This window comes from Lepidochelys kempii, chromosome 2 (genome assembly GCF_965140285.1).
Source record: "Lepidochelys kempii isolate rLepKem1 chromosome 2, rLepKem1.hap1, whole genome shotgun sequence".
NCBI classification, from domain to species: domain Eukaryota; kingdom Metazoa; phylum Chordata; order Testudines; family Cheloniidae; genus Lepidochelys; species Lepidochelys kempii.
In genome coordinates this window covers 68,792,137-68,812,778 of record NC_136381.1, presented here as the reverse complement: position 1 = coordinate 68,812,778, position 20,642 = coordinate 68,792,137, and the positions used below count along the sequence as shown (strand labels likewise).

Genomic DNA, 20,642 nt, shown 5'->3' with positions numbered 1-20,642 from the left:
ATCAAATGGGAAAGAGGACTGATGAGAATCATTTGAGAGATTCTCTGCCTTCCACCAACCATACATCCAAACTGCTGGGGAAAGAAGTGGTTACTCACCTTGTGTAGTTACTGTGGTTCTCTGAGAGGTGTCCCCCTATGGATGCTCCACTGTAGGTGCATCCATGTCCCCGTGCCTCCGATGAGAGATTTTAGGTACGGCGTCCATTCAGCCCACACATACACTCTCCCTGTCTCAAGGCTATTTAGCACTGCGCAGGAAAACATCCCTCATTTCCTTCTCTACTGCAGAACCCATTATTAAGAACTCTGAAATAGAGGTGAGGAAGATAGGTCATGGAGCATCCATGGGGGGACACATCTCAAAGAACCACAGTTAGTGTACAAAGTGAATAACTGCTTCTTCTTCGAGTCGTGTCCCTGTGGGTGCTCTACTGTAGGGAACTCTACAGCAGTACCCCTGATGGAGGGGTGGGACTTCGGAGTAGAGTCTAATATTGATGATAATACAGTGGAGCCAAACATGGCATCTTGACGCTGAATCATGGGTGATTGCATAGTGTTCCACAAAAGTATGAGCAGATGCCCAAGTTGCTGCTCTGCATATTTCTGTAATGTGAATGTCTTTGTTGAAGTCTACGGAAGTGGAAACTGATCTGGTGGAATGAGTTCGAACTCTAGACGCAGCTTGAAGATTGCAGGTATGATAGCAATAGTTAATGCAGTTCAATATCCATCTACAGAGTCTTTGTTTTGAGATGGGGGATCCTTTGCGATCGAAAGAAATAGTTTAGGAGATTTTCTGAAGTCCTTTGTTCTATCCAAATGGAACGCCAAAGTTCTCCTGACATCGAGTGTATGTAATATTGATTCTCTATTGTCAAGGTGTGGCTTTGGGAAGAAAGTTGGGAAGTAAATAAATTGATCCATATGGAAGGCATGGGATACTTTCAGGAGGAACTTTTTAGGGATAAGGTCTCAGTGTGATCTTATCCCTAAAAAAATTGTGAAGACTGGGTATACCATTAGATCCCCCCCATTTCTTCAATTCTCTGAGCTTGAGGTGATGGCTACTAGGAATGATGTTTTCATAGATGCATAAGTGAGCATGTGGCTATGGGTTCAAAAGGGGTCACTGTAAGGCTCTTGAGAACCAGGTTAGGGTCCCATGTTGGTGTAGGATGTCTGATTTATGAGAAGAGGTTACCAATATCCTTAAGGAATCTTTTCGTTGTAGGATGAGTTAATATTTAGTAGTCATCTATCTTATGATGAAATGCGGCTATGGCTGTGAGATGTATCTTAGAGATAATCCTGACTTTTTTTAGATCTAGGATGTAGTTCAGTACTAGTGGGAGGAGAGAGGATATAGGGGTAATGTGTTTTGAGTCACATCAGATTTGGCATCTTTTCCACTTCTGCACGTGTCTGACAAGTCATTATTTTTCTGCAACAAAGGACATCTGTCCTCTGCAACAGGACATTTCTATGCTTTCGAACCATCAAGGAGCCATGCCTTGAGTCGGAGTATCTGTATGTTGAGATGGTAGATCTGTCTAGTGTTCTGAGAGATGAAGGAGCTAAAGAGTGATTGGTGGGCATACCACTAATTGAGCAATGCATGGGAACCATGTTTGTCTTGGCCACGCTGTCTCTTCCACTGAGGTTCTTAGTGTCTGGGATGGAGGGAACAGGGTCGGGATCTTTGTGACATATGCGATTTACTATACTTTCTTTTCTGTGCAAGCATGCAGATTCCCCCAAGCAGCGTAGCATGGCTCGAGTCCTTTAGTGTCTGGAGTGAAATGTCTGTCTTCTCTGCAAAGAGCTTGGATCCTTCAAATGGAAGGTCCTCCACAGTTGTATGGTCTTCCCTTGGGAGACCAGAAAGGTGAAAAGAAAAGGAGTACTTGTGGCACCTTAGGGACTAACAAATTTATTTGTTATTTATTAGTCTCTAAGGTGCCACAAGTACTCCTTTTCTTTTTGCGAATACAGACTAACACGGCTGTTACTCTGACACCTGTCAGAAAGGTGAAGCCACCAAGATCTCATCATTACCGCCGTTGATATGGAACAGGCAGCTGTGTCCACAGTGTCTAATGAAGTCTGTAGTGCTGCCTTTGCGAGAAGTTGGCGCTTGTCAACAATGGCTTGGAACTGTTCCCTTTGATCATTTGGGAGATGTTCAATAAAGGCAATGAGATTCCCATAATTGATATGATTATATTTTGCCATCAGGGCCTGATAATTCCTAAATTGCAGGGATGCTGATGAGTAAGATTTCCTGCCAAATAAGTCCAATCTTTTCCAGTCCTTGTGGCAGGGTGTTGATTTAGCATGGTGCTGTCTGCCATGTTCATTTACAGCATCTACCACAAGGGAATTTGGTGATGGGTGAGGGGGAAAAAAGAAAGTCTACGTCTTTTACACTTGGGCGTTATCGAGGCCAGCGTTTGCCAGATGATCTTGGCTGGGTCTAATAGGGCCTTGTTAATTGGGAGTGCAATACACACTGATGAGCACATGTGGAGGATGTCCAGCAGCTTGTGTTGCAACTCCTTTACTTCTTCGAGGGAGATCTGAAGTGTATCCATCACTCTCTTGGTGAGATCCTGAAATTGTTTTAAGTCATCCACAGCTTCAGCTGGAGAGGATGACTAAATGTTTTTTGCTGGAGTAATTTCCTTATCCAGACTTGCCCCCTGCTTCTCAAAGGTCTCCTGGGAGTCGGGGTAGAGCGTGGCATGGATACAAATTTATACCCACGGATGCAGATATCCGCAGATATAAATTGGTATCCGTGGAGCTGCAGGGCTGTACGGGGAACCACAGTAGCGAAAGGAGAAGCACGTGGGGCAGCTACTCCCAGGAGCCAGTGCCCCGTACCAGCAGCTCCTGTGGCACGGCTGTACTGTCTGCAGCCCCACCCACTGGGCAGGCACCAGGCTCACCGGCAGCTGTCCCTGGTCACGCTCGTGTGTTCAAGCAGTGCACATGTCCCCGGAAAGGAGACGCACGCTGCTGCGTGGAAGCGCTCAGTACCACGGTTCTCCTCGTCTCCAGTGGCGCTGTTTTAGAGGAGGTGGTCTAGTCTCTACTGCCGCTCATCAGATAGTACCGACACTCTGAGCCTTGCCCCTCGGGTCTTTAGGCACAGTGCCAGTATCTGTGGAACCAAACGCCTCAGGGGTACTGCACTGCAGCTCCGTTGGTACCAAGGTGGCTGACTTTTCCAGGGATCTCTTTTTTCCAGTCAACTGTTTGGTCTGGGGACTTGTAGCCATCTTTTTTGTGCTTTTGTGAGAGGAATCCGTAGATTTCCTCTTTGGCGCTACCAGAGTTTGATGTCCCGTGGATGTTGATAGGGATTGTTGCTCTGGGGGAGTCCCAGGACCAGGAGTTGGAAGCTGGTCTCAGAGAGCTCTCTATCATCAGAAGTCTGAGTGTTAATTCACAGCTCTTTCTCATACCGTCTCTCAAAAATTGAAGATGAGGACACTTCTGATATATGGGATTCTCCTGAGCAGCGAATGGCCATCGCTGACCGGAATCGTCTCTCTTTAGGAGAGACAGCATTTAAACCTGGGAGAGCCAAAAATGCCCCTTCTTGGGGTTCTTTCCCTACAAGGGGAGAAGATAACCAAAAAAAAAAATCAATAAAGACAGGGAGATTAACTGTTTTTGAAGCCAGCTAAAACTAAACTAAAGTTTTTATAGTATATATTTTAAAAGGGGAAGGGAGTAGTAAACATCTAAATAACAGAAACTCTAGTAGCTACTCTATATACTAAAACAAGATTGAGAACGAATCATCTATCGGACTCTGCTCGTGCTTCATCTCAGTCCAAGGGTGGTTGAGAAGGAACTGAGGGCGGTTCACCCACGCAATGCTAGATAGCCTCAAAGTAGGGCATGAGACAGAGAATAATGCACATGTGTGGGCCAAATCAACACTGCTACCTAAAATCTCCGACTTGAGGCGCATGAACATGGATGCACCTAGAGTGGAGCACCCACAGGGACACTACTCGAAGAACTAATCCTTACAAAAACCAAGAAAAAACAATCCACCCACAGTTACAGGTTTGGGCATCTGCATCCTGAGCTAAGCACCACCTGGGCCACGAGGCATTATTCAAATCAGAGTCCCTGTTTATTACATATAATATTTGAGACACTTACTAGTCTGATGTCAGTTTGAGATTTAATTGGGCAGGAAAGGAAATGATATCTCCCTTGGCACAAATGCTTTCTGTTTTCTCAAAGACAAATACAGCTGTTTAAACTGCTGCAGGTTGGTATGGGTCAGTTAGAGTAAAGGCTGTCAGACTGCAGAAAGATTCTCTGTAGTGATTGAAGTAACGGTTTTCTTTTGTTTGAGTGTTCACTGAAGTTCTTAGTTCCCCATCTCACCTGGAAGGAAATCACTAGTCCATTTGCACATTCTCTATGGAATATAAGGCCTCTCTGTCAGCAGGGACCTCATCCAACATTAGCTGTAAGAAAGCTGGGTGGGTCAGAAAGGGAAGAAGGGTAGAGAAGTTGCTAGGCTCTTTGCTGCAATGGCAGTCTTAAGGACTGAAGAGGACACAGAGTTACACCCAAGTATGGATGGAAACCTGTCTGGCCTAATCAATGCAACCAGGATCTGGTACTGCCTTGCAGCTGGGAAGTGGGGGAGTCAATCCCTCCTCCAAACATGGTTTAAGGGTGGGGGAGATGGAGACAGTCATGCAGAAAGCAAACTAAGGTGCTGCTTAGGCTCTCAATTTTATCCTCTGTCTTGTCAATCATTAGAGACACAAGGTGGCCTGAAGAGGAGCTCTGTTTAAGCGCAAAAGCTTCTCTCTCACCAACAAAAGTTGGTCCAATAAAATATATTAGCTCACCCACCTTCTGTCTCTAATATCCTGGGACCAACACAGCTACAACACAGCACACTGTCAATCCTAAGCACACGTTTATTTTCTGAGCAAATAAGAGTTACATGAAATTTCCAAACAAATAAGAAAAAGAAGCCTGACAGGCCTAAGTCATTAAACTACAGTGACAATAGTTTCAGCACTTACAAAACAATCAAATCTTGCTTACCATGCCATATTCTTGCATGTCCATCCCATAAAGTTGCCACCATTTGCCTTGCACCATCCCAGATATCATTGGAATAAGCCTCCTTTAGTTCATTCTTCCTCTTATAAACATAAAGAAAAATAATGGAAATGTAGAGGAGGAGGAGGATAAGTCCAGGAAGTATAAAAACTATTATGAGTGGAGTAAACACCCATAAAAGGTATGCCACATAATTCAGATAGTCCTCAAGGTACTCCACACCAGTCCATTCTTCCAATATGTAAATCAGGCAGCATAAGTAGCTCATAGGTACCTGCCCTGAAGTACAGGATTCATTTCTATGTATCATCTCCTATTTAAAAGAGAGAACAAAACAAGTCAAACTGTCTCCAGGTCATGGAAGCTTCTTAAACTAGGGTGGGGGAGGGGGAGTGTTAATTTATCAGACAAAATAAAACTTAAAAATTTCATTTAAATGATATTCATAATATCCCCCAATTGTCCTCATGGAAAGCAGAATGGATATATGATTAGGATGATGGACATGTAAAATTCCATGTAACATAGCACAAAAGAATTAATAAAGCAAATGAAAACTAAGAATTGAAATTTGCTGGCATAACATTGCACCCAGTGTGGACAGAGGTTGTAACAAAACTGACACAGTGGCAAGAACTTAAAAGGGACACTCATCCTCAGTTATTTGAAATAGACTATTTTTTTAAAAAAATCCACAATTTATGTAATATTAGTTTTGTTTTAATTCCTTTTTTGAAGATAATTTTATTTCCCTGTTAACATTTATAAAGGGTCTTTTCAAACAGAAAACTACACTATTTGACTATTCAGCAAAAACAATTAAACCGACTAGCCGCAAAGTGCGACAAAATGACCAAAAATGAAATTTCTTAATTTCTTTCAAATTACCCAAATGCTTACTTTGAAGCTCACAAATAATCTACTGACCACAGTTACAGCAGTATGACACGGGACTAAAAAGTTATTTAGGAACCATTAAGTCCACCTGGAAACCTACAGATAACCAATACCACCAAGTCACAAAAAACAGTTTGCGAGAAACTCCATCCAACAACTGAGCTCTGCTTTTTGTACTAACTTTAGATTCCCAGTTGATTTATGGCATAGCCCCATACAGAATGCATTGCATACTACAACCTTGATGTTACAAAAGCAGGAATGATGGTAACAATGTGCATGCATCAGAAACAACTGGTTGCAACCTCATAGTCAAATACTGATGGAAATAAAAGGCCATCCTTGTCAGAGCTTCTATAGTTATACAGAACTGGAGATCCAACAGTAATCCCAGCCTGCCAACTTGAGTAACAAATGGCAGATACACACCCTAAATTAAAGAGGGAAATATTTTCATATCTTTCAGTTGCTTCCCCCATCCTACACCATTGCTTTAATGTTAACTGGACAGAGCCTCAGCTGGCAATCCATCATTTACATCACATAAAAGGTTTCAAAAATTGGTTAAGGACAAGCAAGGTCCTATGAAACTGAGGCAGAGAGGATATCGTCAGCATACTGAAGACATTGCAACTCATGTCTGCATACAAATCTTCCTACCAGCCCCATATAAACTATAAACAAAATTTGGGGCGGGGGGGAACAACCACAATGGAACCCTGTGGAAACACGAGAGAATCCTGGGGCAGAAGAGCATTTGCCCAAAACTAGCCACTGGGATCTCTCCAAGAAATAGGAACAAAGGCCTGGATCTACAAAGATACTTCAGTGTTGCAATACTCAGCATTGTAAAACCTAACTTTTTGCTGCCTAGGAAAAAAGGTCACAGGAACAGCAAGATCCACAAAGCCTGAGTTAAGTGCCTTATCTCCCCATACAATGAATGGGCAAAGATGGGCACCTTAGAATGCAATCTACAAAACCCAGCATGTTAGGCAGGGAGCTGCCTAAGGTAGCCATTGGGAGATGTTTCAGAGTAACAGCCGTGTTAGTCTGTATTCGCAAAAAGAAAAGGAGTACTTGTGGCATCTTAGAGACTAACCAATTTATTTGAGCATAAGCTTTTGTGAGCTACAGCTCACTTCATTGGATGCATCCGAATTGGTTAGTCTCTAAGGTGCCACAAGTACTCCTTTTCTTATTGGAAGATGTGTGTCCTAAGCCCTTGCTTCTTTCACAGAGATATGCACCTATATCTGATCTACAGAGAGGTGCTTATCTGTTTGTGATCCATGAACTGGAGGAAGATAGGTGCACTGGGCCTGGTCTAAAAAGATGTGCTCAGAGACTACCTAACTCCACAGAAAAGCCCCACCTAGGGAGATATGGAACCACCCCAATTAGATCTTTTAGCCCAGTGATTAGGGTACTCACCTGGGATGTGGGAGCCATTGGCTCAATTCTCACCTCCCCACCCTGAAGAGAAGGGATTTGACAAGGGATCTGCTACATTTCAGGTGAGAGCGCCAACTGCTGAGCTCTAGAATGATTCTCATTCTCTCTGGCCCACTATTTAACTAAAAAGTGCAACTTCAATAGGAGAGACCCACCTCAGAATATCCCACAGTCCAGCATTTAGAGCACTCACCTGACAGGTAGCAGCTCTCTGTTCAAATCCCCTCTCAACAGGCAGAAGAGGGGAATTGAATGGGTAGTCTCCCACATCCCAGGTGTGTACTCTAACCACTAGGCTAGAAGTTATAAGAGAGGTCCTCCTCTCCCATCGCCCAGCTGTTGTGTGTGGAGTCAGGTGACCTCTGAGCATATCTACTGGATCAGACCCAGCACCTGAGTTAGGTACAGGAACATTTATCTTCCCCTGGTTCACAGATTGCTTGGGGGCATAGGCAAGAGACAAGTGCCTGGACACCTACCGCGAGACAGCAGTGGACATGTTCAGAGGCAAGTTACTTTTACCACAAAAACTTAAGCAATGAGTGAGTTTAGGCACTTACAGGGTTAAGCGGCAGCTAAACAGTGCTAGAGTTGCTGTCTCAAACTCCAGCACTTTCTGGGGACTTTGCAGACAGTGTGGATTTATTCGGGGTTAGGCTCCCAGAAAGACTGAATACTGGGTGCAGGGAAAGCCCCTGTTAACTGAGAAGCCGCTGGGCTAAGTGAATCTTAATTTCTGTGAACTGTGGGGCATGGTCCAACCTCTGGGTCTATGCTGAAGCCGACAGCTGTGACCCACTCAGCAAGACAGGAGTAGAGGGAAGCCTTTTCTGGCAGGGGGGTTTGTTCTCAGTGGTATCCCAGCACATCTAGTGACAGTCTTGAGGGAGTTTCTGTGACCCAACTCATCACAACCCCCTTCTACTGTGCTGTGCTTTAAAAGTGACAGCTTGTTTTGGTTCCACCTATCTGTGTGAGACTGCATTCTCACAAAATGAAGATGATCAAGTATTGTACCCACCTCACAGATGCTCATCTGCAGGACTGCATCTGACAAGCTATTTCAAATTACAATCCAAATTTCAAGACACTGGCAGATAATGTGCAGTCAAGTGTTATACTGAGACTTGGTAAGTAGGGAAAATGTATAATTATGCATATTATGCACTTGATCACAGCTTTATATAACAAACTTATTTCTACATTTTCTTTGAGGTACATCCTGGGTTGCACTTAAATTCAAAAAGTGATTGTCTTAAAAAGGTTGGAGACCACAGCCCTAATTTTTTAGTGTATATAAGGGGAAGACTAGGGTTCACTTCATTCAGCCAGCACATGCTAAAATACCACTTACCTCATCTCAACTAGCGTTTTAAAACACATTAGCTAGCATCTTTAAAATATACCTTTTATCCAAGTCTAGACAAACCATAAGTGACAACAGCTTGGAAAATAAAAAAAATCTACGCGACAGTGGCAAGTAAGAAACTGTTTCTGTCATGTAAAATGTAGATACAGTGGGGGAGAGATTGTTCCACCAGTCTGATCCACCAGTTCTGAAAGGATGTATGCTTTTACTAAAGTAGTTTACAGCACATACAGTTACAATGTACAATAATTAGTAAGCCTGAAGAGACATCAATCCAACCTTTCTCCACTGCTGCTCACGCTTTTCCCAAGTGACAGACTGAAATTATAACATACTAGCTAGTTTCATGGTTGCTATTCAGAATCCTGAGAGCCAAAAAATACAGGTCACTTTCATTCAGCTTTTGCTTGGCACAGCTGTGAGCATCTGAGGCAGGTACTGAAACTATTTTCTACAGAAGACCATTTAAAAAAATAAATAAGAGACTGGAGAATAAGTGAAGTAGCAGCAACTCCCCATTTCTGTATCTAGAAGCTAGAGCAGAGTTTTCAAACTGTGGGGCACGCCCTCCTGGGGAGCATGGAGGAACATTCAGAAGGAGGGGAGTGGCGACACCAGGCGGCTCATGCCAGTGCTGCGGGATATGGGCCAGCCCTCATGGGGTGGGGGGGGGGGGTGGAGAGGTGGTAAGGGAGCACCACCTCCACCCCTGACTCATTTCAGCAGGACACCCAGCCTGAGAATCAGTGTCAACACCCACTGTGGCCACACCTTTTTCCACTTCCAGCAGCCTCCGGACCCAGAGACTAATCGCACATGCTTTCCCCCACTCTGAAAACCCGAAGGGGAAGGTACTGGCCCTGTCCTAGCGGTGCAGCCTGGCTACAAGGTAGAAGCAATCTGCAGCTGAGGAAATCTGGGCTGTTCCATTAAAGGTCTGTGTATTTGACACTTACAGTTGTAGGTAATTTAATTAAAGTTATATTAAGGTCTTGTTAGGTTTATGAGTAGGCTATCAAGCATACTTTTGCAAGTGTCTATTTTTGTCTGGGCTGGGGAGCACAACCAAAAATTGTAACTCAAAGGGGGGGCTCAGCTTTTTTTTTCAAAAAAGTTTGAAAACTGCTGTGCTACAGGGAAGAGGTAGAACAACAGTGGCAAAGGACAGCTTTCTACCATGTGTTGTTTCTTCTGCAAAGGACCTTACCGCTGTGATCCAGGCCTATCACCTTGAAGTGAGACTACTGCAACCCACTCTTCATGGAGTTCTTGAGTATGTGAACACATGTGGCCTCTTATGCAACAAATTGTGAACACATCACCCCAGTGGTCTGCATACTCCATTAACTCCATGTTTGCTTTTAGATTGAATTAAAAATTGTAATCCTAATTTAGCAAGGCCCCAAACAGTTAAAATCACGGTTATTTCAGAGAACATGTCACCAACCACAAGCCACTAAGAAAGCAGAATTCTAAAGAGATGGTGCAGCTAAACAAGCTGAGGTTTAGGCTATCATGCACCGAAGCACTGAAATTGTGCTTGTAACTGTAGACCTCCTTACTGAAGGGATCAGAGGCCCTGGTAGAGGAGGAGAGAAGGAGGGAGAGTTCCTTTTCCTTTCCAACAGCCAAAGCAGGGTTTCAGTATCCATCACATATCTGTCAGCCTGCATCTAGTTTGAGATTAAGTTTATGAACCACAGCAGTGTCCACAGACAGTCCCTACCACAAGATGGTCAAGCTGCACACCAGAGTTTTACCCCTGGTCTTCATTGATGCTCCCTCCCAAACTCATCTTTCATATCCATCTCTGGCTTGTAATGGTCTGGAAGTCCTGTCAAAGCCTATCTGTGGCTACAGCCATTCAAAGTCTATTTAAGAGTTGAGGTCTAACTTCCATTACAACACCTCTCTTTCAGTTACTCAGCATTTTCAAACCCAATTTCTTATGGGTTGAGCTGAAAGACTTGTCTGCATGTGTGACCCTTGCAAAATCTGGCTACCTTGTCACACATAATATGTAATATTTCTGCTGCAACCACAAATTTGCTAGGTGCTACTTACAAAACTATGGATTGCTGCCAATTCTGTTCATATCAGAACCCAAATGCCTTACTGTTACCTTCCCTCCTGGTGCCTAAGCCCCACTCCCTTCATCACTAGTACATGGGGCTACTGGGTCTCTGGCATAGACTTCTCCCTGCAGAAACCCAACTCCAAACCCAGCAGGGTTGTTTTCTGTTATCCAGGAGCATATTCTCAGGCCCTTCTGCAACTTCATTTTTTTGAGAGAGCCTGATTAATGACAGTCTTGTTTTTCACTCTAACAAGTCTAGGATCTGTCTTGACCATGAGTGTCAGAGTTCCAAAGCCCAGAGCATTCCACTGAGAATGCTCTACATCCCATCCTAAAAACTTCATCCTGTGGTCACCAGCCATAGCAAACTCAAAGGTTGCACAGTGCCAGCTACCTCTGACCAGGTTGCAACAATGAGTCCAAACTGACCTTGAGATGATGCACCTTGATTATTTGTGGGCAAGTTTCCTCGACAGAGCTATTATGTCCTTGAAGTGCTTTCCACTTCTAACTAGAATCATCTGCATATTTCCCACATTTAACCTCAGACACATGTTTTTCATTCAGATTCCAATTTCCTTCATATAGTGGAATAGTTTGAAGAGCTCATTGTCTGCATTGGATGAGAAAGATACACACAGCTGCGGGTCATCTGCACAATAATGGTGTTGCACATTGTCTTTTTACAATCTTTCTAAATTACTTTAATTGATGTTGAATAAGACTGGTGACAAGATTAAGGTTAGGATTAAGATTTCCTCTTTGGAGAGGAGAAGCAGCAGATGCTCCACACAAATCTCCAGAATCAATCTGAGAAGTTAGCTAAAACAGCTTAACATATTCAGAGCCACACCTGCAAAGAGCAGCATTTTGCTGTCTATGATGTCATCAGCTGCATCTGATATTTCAAGCAAAATTAGCGTGGCCATGGGCAAAATCCATCAGTGCAATTAGTGCCATCCCAGCACAAGGAAAAATCTATGGCTACCAGAGTTAAGGACAAGAAGGAGTTTTTAAAATATATTAGGACTAGAAAGAATCCTGACAATGGTATTGGTCCATTACTAGAAGGAAATGGTAGAATTAGCAAAAATAATGTAGAAAAGACAGAAGTGTTTAATAAATCTTTTCTTGCTGAGAATGGAAATGAGTACTTGTGGCACCTTAGAGACTAAGGTGCCACAAGTCCTCCTTTTCTTTTTGCAAATACAGACTAACACGGCTGTTACTCTGAAACCTATTTCCATTCTGTATATGGAGAAAAAACAGTACATATAGTCTCATCATATGCGGATGATAATACTCTTGCCCTGCACTAGTATTTCTGGAGGATGTTCAACACAAACTACCAAAATTATACATTTTTAAATCGGACAGTCCAGATAACTTGCATCCAGAAGTATTACAAAATTTTCAATAATACTTGGAGCACTGGGTAAAAAGGGTAAACAGGATGACCGGGGTACTGGAGTAAAGGGGGGCTGGGGAAAGGCCAGAGGAGCTCCGGAGAGCCGGGCCGGCAATTCCCCAGGCTGCAGGGCCTTGTACAAGGCCCCTGGAGGTACTGGGTTGCAGGGGAAGGCAGCAGGTCAAAACCTCCCTTGCCTATGACGACTGGCTTGTACAGACTGCAGTCAGCCACAGTGAAAGGGGGCTAGATGGTGACTGGCAGTAGCCCATAGGCTGAGGCAAGGTGGGGGAAAAAAAAAAAAAATTAGGCCTGTCAGCCTGACATGTATCCCAGGCAAGATAATGGAGTGGCTGATATGGGACCCAATTATCAAAAAAATTAAAGGAGGGTGATGTAATAATGCAAATCAACATGGGTTTATGGAACCCATGTCAAACTAATTTGATTTTTTTTTTGATGAGATTACAAATGTGGTTGATTAGACATAAGTGACATAATATTTAAACTTCTGTATAGCATTTCACTTGATACTGCACAACATTTTGATTAATACACTAGAATGATCTAAAACTAACACGGCACATATTAAATGGATTAAAATCTGGCTAACTGGTCTCAAATTGCAACTGTAAATGAGGAATCATCAAGCAGGTGTGTTTCCAGTGGCATCCTGCTGGGATCTGTTCTCAGTCCTATGCACATTTTTATCAATGACATGGAAGAAAACATTAAATCATCATTGATGCTGATAAAAGTTTGCAGATGACACAAAACTGAGGGAATGGTAAATAATGAAGAGGATAAGTCACCTGATTCAGAGCAATCCAGATTGCCTGATAAACTTGGCACAAGCAAACAATGTGCATTTCAATATGGCTATATGTTAATGTAAACATCCAAGAACAAAGAGTGCAAGCCATACTTGCAGACTGGGGGACTCCACACTGGGAAGCAGTGATTGAAAAAGATTTGGGAGTCATGGTGGATAATCAGGTTTCAGAGTAACAGCCCTGTTAGTCTGTATTCACAAAAAGAAAAGGAGTACTTGTGGCACCTTAGAGACTAACCAATTTATTTGAGCATAAGCTTTCGTGAGTTACAGCTCACTTCATCGGATGCATACTGTGGAAAGTGTAGAAGATCTTTTTATACACACAAAGCATGAAAAAATACCTCGCCCCACCCCACTCTCCTGCTGGTAATAGCTTATCTAAAGTGACCACTCTCCTTACAATGTGTATGATAATCAAGGTGGGCCATTTCCAGCACAAATCCAGGGTTTAACAAGAAGTCGGGGGGAGGAAAAAACAAGGGGAAATAGGTTACCTTGCATAATGACTTAGCCACTCCCAGTCTCTATTTAAGCCTAAGTTAATTGTATCCAATTTGCAAATGAATTCCAATCCAGCAGTCTCTCGCTGGAGTCTGGATTTGAAGTTTTTTTGTTGTAATATTGCAACTTTCATGTCTGTAATCGTGTGACCAGAGAGATTGAAGTGTTCTCCAACTGGTTTATGAATGTTATAATTCTTGACATCTGATTTGTGTCCATTTATTCTTTTACGTAGAGACTGTCCTGTCTGACCAATGTATATGGCAGAGGGGCATTGCTGGCACATGATGGCATATATCACATTGGTAGATGTGCAGGTGAACAAGACTCTGATAGTGTGGCTGATGTTATTAGGCCCTGTGGTGGTGTCCCCTGAATAGATATGCGGGCACAGTTGGCAACGGGCTTTGTTGCAAGGATAGGTTCCTGGGTTAGTGGTTCTGTTGTGTGGTATGTGGTTGCTGGTGAGTATTTGCTTCAGGTTGGGGGGCTGTCTGTAGGCAAGGACTGGCCTGTCTCCCAAGATTTGTGAGAGTGTTGGGTCATCCTTCAGGATAGGTTGTAGATCCTTAATAATGCGTTGGAGGGGTTTTAGTTGGTGGCTGAAGGTGACGGCTAGTGGCGTTCTGTTGAATTGCAATTCATTTGCAAATTGGATACAATTAACTTAAACTTGAATAGAGACTGGGAGTGGCTAAGTCATTATGCAAGGTAACCTATTTCCCCTTGTTTTTTCCTACCCCCCCAGACATTCTTGTTAAACCCTGGATTTGTGCTGGAAATGGCCCACCTTGATTATCATACACATTGTAAGGAGAGTGGTCACTTTAGATAAGCTATTACCAGCAGGAGAGTGGGATGGGGTGAGGTATTTTTTCATGCTTTGTGTGTATAAAAAGATCTTCTACACTTTCCACAGTATGCATCCGATGAAGTGAGCTGTAGCTCACGAAAGCTTATGCTCAAATAAATTGGTTAGTCGCTAAGGTGCCACAAGTACTCCTTTTCTTTTTGGAGGATAATCAGTTGAACATGAGTTCCCAGTGTGACACTGGCCAAAAAGAGGGATCCAGAAAAAAGGGACTCTTTTCCCTTTACATTCTGATAAAAAAAAATCTGTGTACGCAAACACCCCAAATATATTAAAAAATTGCTAAAACAATTGTGTTCAAACTTGGTTGTTTGTAAACTTTGAGCTATAAGAAATAAGACAGGTTTGAAGAAAATTGTTTCAGTGGTACTAGAGCCATATTATTTAAAGTAAGAAATTACTATATGCAGCCAGATGCATCACAGGGGGGTATGGAAAAATATCAAAAAAGTTATTCTTTCTGCCACCATACTAAGAAGCTATAAGTCTAATGTATTTACCTGCAAAGATTACTACTCTATAATCAAACAGATCTAGAGAAATGACCTTAAGATATGTAGAATTTAAGTCAATGACACTTTAAATAATTTCAGGTTTCAGAGTAGCAGCTGTGTTAGTCTGTATTCACAAAAAGAAAAGGAGTACTTGTGGCACCTTAGAGACTAACAAATTTACTTGAGCATAAGCTTTCGTGAGCTACAGCTCACTTCATCAGATGCATCTGATGAAGTCAGCCGTAGCTCATGAAAGCTTATTCTCAAATAAATGTGTTAGTCTCTAAGGTGCCACAAGTCCTCCTTTTCTTTTTAAATAATTTGACTCAACAATATTCTACAAGGGGTCTTATGCAGTTCTCCTAGCAAATACCCTATTTATAGGACACCATATCTGGCTTTCCTGTGATGTGTAATGATCTGTTATGTTTGCGAACAGAAGTATTTTTGATGACTCCGTTGTGTTTCAATATTGCATTATGTCCAGATTTTAAGGCTTACATAGGTTGTGCTGGGGTCATTTAATTGGTTAGGGGGTTTACCGTTGATTTTGGTACGGGCCACAGGCCCGGCCTCGCAGCACCAGGGAACATGACACAGGTTGGGCTTCTTCACACATACACTGAAGAAAGGGGGGAAGGGGGAAATCCCACCTCACCGCTCCGTTGCGTGCGGAGGAGGAGGGTCGAGGTCAACAGTGCCTGAGTGGGGAGAAGCCGACGATGACCCTCCACCTGTCTCTCTCCCCAGCCCGGAGGGAACGTGTGCCCCGGGCCCTGGTTGGCTGGGCTCCCTCCAAGCCGCGGCCGTTCCCAGGCCGGCTGCAGCCGGCTGAGGGTGGAGGAGGCCGGGACGCGGCAGCCTGGGGACCGCTGCCCGGGGAGGCAGCGGCCGCACAGCCTGGCGAAGCAGGGGATGAGCCCCCCTCCGCATCGGGCTGCAGCACCGGCTCCCCCTGGAGAGACCCAACGGCGGCCCCCCCCCAGCCGCGGGTCGCGGGCGCCTCCTCACCTCGCTCCGGCAGCGGCTCCGACTCTAGCCCTGCTTCTGTCCCGAGCTTCGGGGTTTCTCCTCCACCTGCCGCCCCCGCGGAGGCCGGGTCCCGCCAGGGCGGCTCCCCCGCCCCGGGGGCCGGATCAGGGTAGTATCAGCGCCACCTGGTCTCCGAGGCAAAATCCTCCGGACCCCATTGGGTGCGACACGCGGCGGGCGCCGCTTCCGGCGGAAGGAACGCGGCGGTGCTGCACGCGTGGCCGGCGCAGGGCGGAGCCGATCGCGGGAGCTCCGGGGCGCCCCCGAGCCCCGCGCACGGGGCCGGACCGCTGCGTTCCCTGGCGCGCGGTGCGCAGAGCCCGGGCGCGGGCCGTTGCCCAGCTCCGCTCCCGAGGCCCCGACCAGCCGCCAGGTGGCCCCGTTTCTCAGCTCTGTGCCCAAGGAGCAGAAAAGCGGGCGAAGCAGCCAGTGGGGCAGCTGGCCAGTCAAGGTGCTAACAGAGTACTCAAGGGAGGTGATAAAGCCAGCGGGGAGAAACTAACTACAGTCTTTGCACCTGTCTGCACAGCTAAGGCTGTGAGGGAAGATTTCCCAAGTTGAGCCCTTCTTTGTAGGTGACAACTCTGAAGAACTGTCTAAGATTGAGGTGGCATTAGAGGAGGGTTTGGAACAAACTGATAAAATTAAACAGCAATAAGTCACCAGGACGAGATGGTATTCGCCCAAGAGTTCTGAAGGAACTCAAATGTGAAATTGCAGGACTACTAACTGTGGTATGTAACTTATCATTTAAATCAGTTTCTGTACCAGATGACTGGAGGATAGTTAAGGTGATGCCAATTTTTAAAAAGGGCTCTAACGGTGAGCCTGGCAATTACAGGCTGCTAAATCTGTCTTCTGTACCAGGCAAACTGGTTGAAACCATAGTAAAGAACAGAATTATCAGACACATAGATGAACACAATTTGTTGAGGAAAAGAGTCAGTGGTTTTTGTAAAGGGAAATCATTCCTCGCCAATCTACTAGAATTCTTTGAGGATGTCAATAAGCATATGGACAAGGGTGAGCTAGTGGATACAGTGTAGTGAGTTGCAAATGAAAAAAGGTAGTCATGGCCAAGAGCTCCTTTATATTTTTTTTCAGTACAATTTAACTTCCACTTTTTAAAGGATGCCTTTTTGCCTTTCCACTGCTTTTTACTTTGTTGTTTAGCTACAGTGGTTTTTTTTTTGGTTTTCTGTGTTTTTTAATTTGTGGGTATACGTTTAAGTTGAGCCTCTGTTATGTCGTCTTTTACAAGTTTCCATGAAGCTTGCAGGGATTTCATTTTTGGCACTGTATCTTTTTAATTTCTGTTTAGCTAACTTCCTCATTTTTGTGTAGTGCTGCTTTCTGAAATAAAATGCTACTATGGTGTTTTTCCCACCACAGGGATGTTAAATTTAATTGTATTATGGTCACTATTACCAAGTAGCTCAGCTATATTTACCTGTTGAACCAGATCCTGTGCTCCACTTAAGACTAAATCAAGAATTGCCTTTCCTTTTGTGGCTTCCAGGACTAGCTGCTCCAAGAGGCAGTCATTTAAGGTGTCAAGAAACTTTATTTGTGCATCCCATCCTGAGGTGACGTTCCATTTTGGCTTAGGCAGAGCCCATCCTTCCTGTATGGGCTCCCCCTCTCCCAAAAGGTTCCCCAGTTCCTAATAAATCTAAACCTCTCCTTCCTACACCATTGTCTCATCCACGCATTGAGACCCTACAGTTCTGCCTACCTAGCTGGCCCTGCATGTGGAACTGGAAGCATTTCAGAGAATGCTACCATGGAGGTCCTGGACTTCAATCTCTCACCAGCAGCCTAAATTTGGCCTCCAGGACTTCTCCTATGTCATTGGTACCTATATGTACCACAACCACCAGCTTCCCAGTGGTTTTAGCACCAAAATGGTCAGAGCTGATGATGCTGTTGCAGTTACAAGCATCGGTGTGGACATCTGATTGCTCTGTGCTACTGGAGCAGATGGTGATGCCGTAGCCTGTGGGGAGCACCTTGGTGCTGCATCTTTGGGCGGGTCCCTCAATGTCGTAGCAAAGGAGGTGGGCTTCCGTTTGCCTCTTGACTCCAAGCCTGCCTGCGGTCACTGGCTTTCACAATACGCGTGGTACCAGCGGCTCCTGGTGCCTCATATGTATTCAGCTGTGGTGTGGTCAGTACTGAGGATACAGAATGAGCCTTTTCGGGGGGGAAGTTGATGCTTTTTTCCTCGCTATCTTTTTGGTGAAGTGAGCCTTCCTTTGTGAAGAGGGTAAAGTCTCTGGAGATTGTTGTCCAGAGGCAGTCTGTTGGCCGGGATTCGATGCTATACTTCTCCATAAGTGTAAATTTGAAATGCAAGTCTCTGTCCTTTCTGGCGTGAGCCTTTAAATCAGCTTGCTGCAGTGAGAACACTTTTGTGGGATGTGTGTCTTACCTAAGCATCAGATGTATTGCAAGTGTCCATCCAATACCAAGATTGCCTCCTACGAGGAAGGGCACCACTTGAAGCCCGGTGAACTGGGCATGGATGGAATTATGGCGGTTCAGCCCAAGGGTGAACAACTATTCTGAGGGATAGGAAAATATGTATTTTCTTTTCAACAAAAAAAATAAACTGAAAAAAAGTAAATCTAACTAGTATTCTAAAACCACTCTAAAAACTATTTTAAGCACTGAAGAAAGCTATTTATTTTTCACACTGCTGGAAGTACCTTCTCAGGGCGAGAACAGTTGAGAAGGAACTGAGTGGCATCTGGTCAGGCATGGTAGATAGATGCAGACAATGATGTGCGATGGGGACAGCGCATGCGTGACCCAGGCAAGCACTGCTGCTGAAATTCTCTGATCAAACACATGGGCACACGTTCACCAGAAGTGAAGCACCTATAGGGACACTCTGAAGTAGTTTTCATTCTGCAGTTTCATATTATGCTAAAAATTTTCACCCTACCCTGGCATTTTTGTGGTCTGAGCTAGCATTACTTTGCTTTCTCACCCCATCTGTAATGTTTCCTGTGAGTGGGTGATCCATTAGCAATTGCTCAAACTGGACAATTACCTTCCTTGGTACTCTGTTTAATGAGTTACATTTCCAGGTTCTTTTAATGGCTTACTAGAGAGGTTATTACAGCCTAGGATTCTCCCACTCAGCCAGCATTCATGTTACTTGTGCCATTGGTTTACTGGTTAAGGACCAGAAGTGCTGCTATCAGGATAATGGAGTCCAATCTAATAAAAACATCTTGTCTACTTCCAGGCCTGTCTTACCCAACATATTGCTTCTTAACTTTCCATTATCCTTATTCTTCTCCCATTAACTATATTCCCAGTACCTCTCTGTATCAGCAGTCTATTGCAAATGGACCCAACTGCAGGTTCCACAGGCCTCCAAACCAGTGGGGTCTGGGCAGAATTCTGTCTGAACTCTTCATTGTGGCATAGGACTGCCGTCTAGAAGCCCTGCTCCCTGAAAAATAGTCCCTCAAACCTTCTTGCTTACAAATGCTCCCTAAGAGTCCCACCTCAGGTGCAATCACACTGGGCTTATAGTTTAACCCTTTTGTGGAAAACAGTGCAGGAAAGCAAGGAAAACAGGCTTAGCTAGGGAATTTATTAACAGTTTACTCTTTAAAAGAGCCAATTATTTGAAAAAAAAAAATTCTGGAGACGCAGCTTCCCGTTGTCTGACCTCACCCCTCCTTGAGTCCATGGCTTCTCAGCATTTCAGACTAGGCAGAATCCCTCCTGTCTAATCTCTCTCCAGCCAGTCTTGCTTACATCTACCCCTCTGCATCCTCCCCCTTGACAATGCAGTCTGTCTTCTTTTGCCAAGTGCCTAAACTGAGAAATTGCAGTTCAACTAACCAGGCTGGCTCCCCTGTATAGAAATGCCATTGTTCCATGGAATTGGGCCTCCAGTTGAGAAACCGAGTTGATGGCTGCTCAGTTATGGGGTCCATCAGGACAGCAAGCATCTTTCCTGGGTAGGGCATGTGTCTGGAATACATTACAATAATTGTCTTGAGCAAGGTTAGACATGCTCAGCACATATATGGCATTTACACTACAACACGAGCTGATATACCCCATTCTGTCACAGAATCAACTTTATTTTTATTGATTAATTTCACCACAGTATGGATATTTCTCAGTATTTTATTCCAGTTTTTATCAGCTTTTTGTACTAGAAAATTGAAGAGAAGGATGCCATTTTTGTTCAAACTTGAGTAATGTACAAGTAAAGGTTAATATTCAGGAGTAAAACAAAATATTGCATGTCGTCACTTCTGACTATAGAGTACTGCATGCTGTTTTCATCTATAAGGCCTAAAAAAATGTAACCCACATCAGTTTAATGCCATTGCCAACTAGATACTTTTTTTTAAAAATAAAAATAAAAATCTAAAATATGATCTTGGTCTCAATTCTGCAACTGGATCCATGTGGGCAAACCCTTACACCTGCAGGGAGCCCGCTGAAGTCAAATGGGGTCTGCCCACACCAATCTGATGGCTGGATTGAGTTTTAGGATTATAAATTCTCACTGCCACTTTATATTGAATTATTTGTTATAGGCACTAAAGCCTAGATTCATA

General features: G+C 44.1%; 1 protein-coding gene and 1 long non-coding RNA gene across 7 annotated transcripts in view; one reads left to right on the top strand and one right to left on the bottom strand.

The window, feature by feature from the left end:
* The window catches only part of LOC140906700 (DGAT1/2-independent enzyme synthesizing storage lipids), a 42,822-nt gene extending 26,584 nt beyond the window's left edge, over window positions 1-16,238 (bottom strand). Inside the window, exons 1-3 of one of the 3 annotated variants that reach the window (XM_073331144.2) lie at window positions 16,030-16,238; window positions 11,339-11,522; window positions 5,094-5,424 (exon numbers count right to left, since the gene is read on the bottom strand). In XM_073331144.2, coding sequence (XP_073187245.1) covers window positions 5,094-5,421 — 328 coding nt within the window. In that variant the 5' untranslated portion in view covers window positions 5,422-5,424; window positions 11,339-11,522; window positions 16,030-16,238. The remainder of the gene's footprint in view (window positions 1-5,093; window positions 5,425-11,338; window positions 11,523-16,029) is intronic. The other 2 variants (XM_073331142.2, XM_073331143.2) reach the window with 2 other exon arrangements.
* Window positions 16,239-16,248: 10 nt separating this feature from the next.
* The window catches only part of LOC144930199 (uncharacterized), a 140,516-nt gene continuing 136,122 nt past the window's right edge, over window positions 16,249-20,642 (top strand). For 3 of the 4 annotated variants that reach the window (XR_013635303.1, XR_013635304.1, XR_013635302.1), the window contains exon 1: window positions 16,252-16,784. This is a non-coding gene — a long non-coding RNA (uncharacterized LOC144930199). Of the gene's footprint in view, window positions 16,785-20,642 lie in introns of all 4 variants that reach the window. The other variant, XR_013635301.1, reaches the window with a different exon arrangement.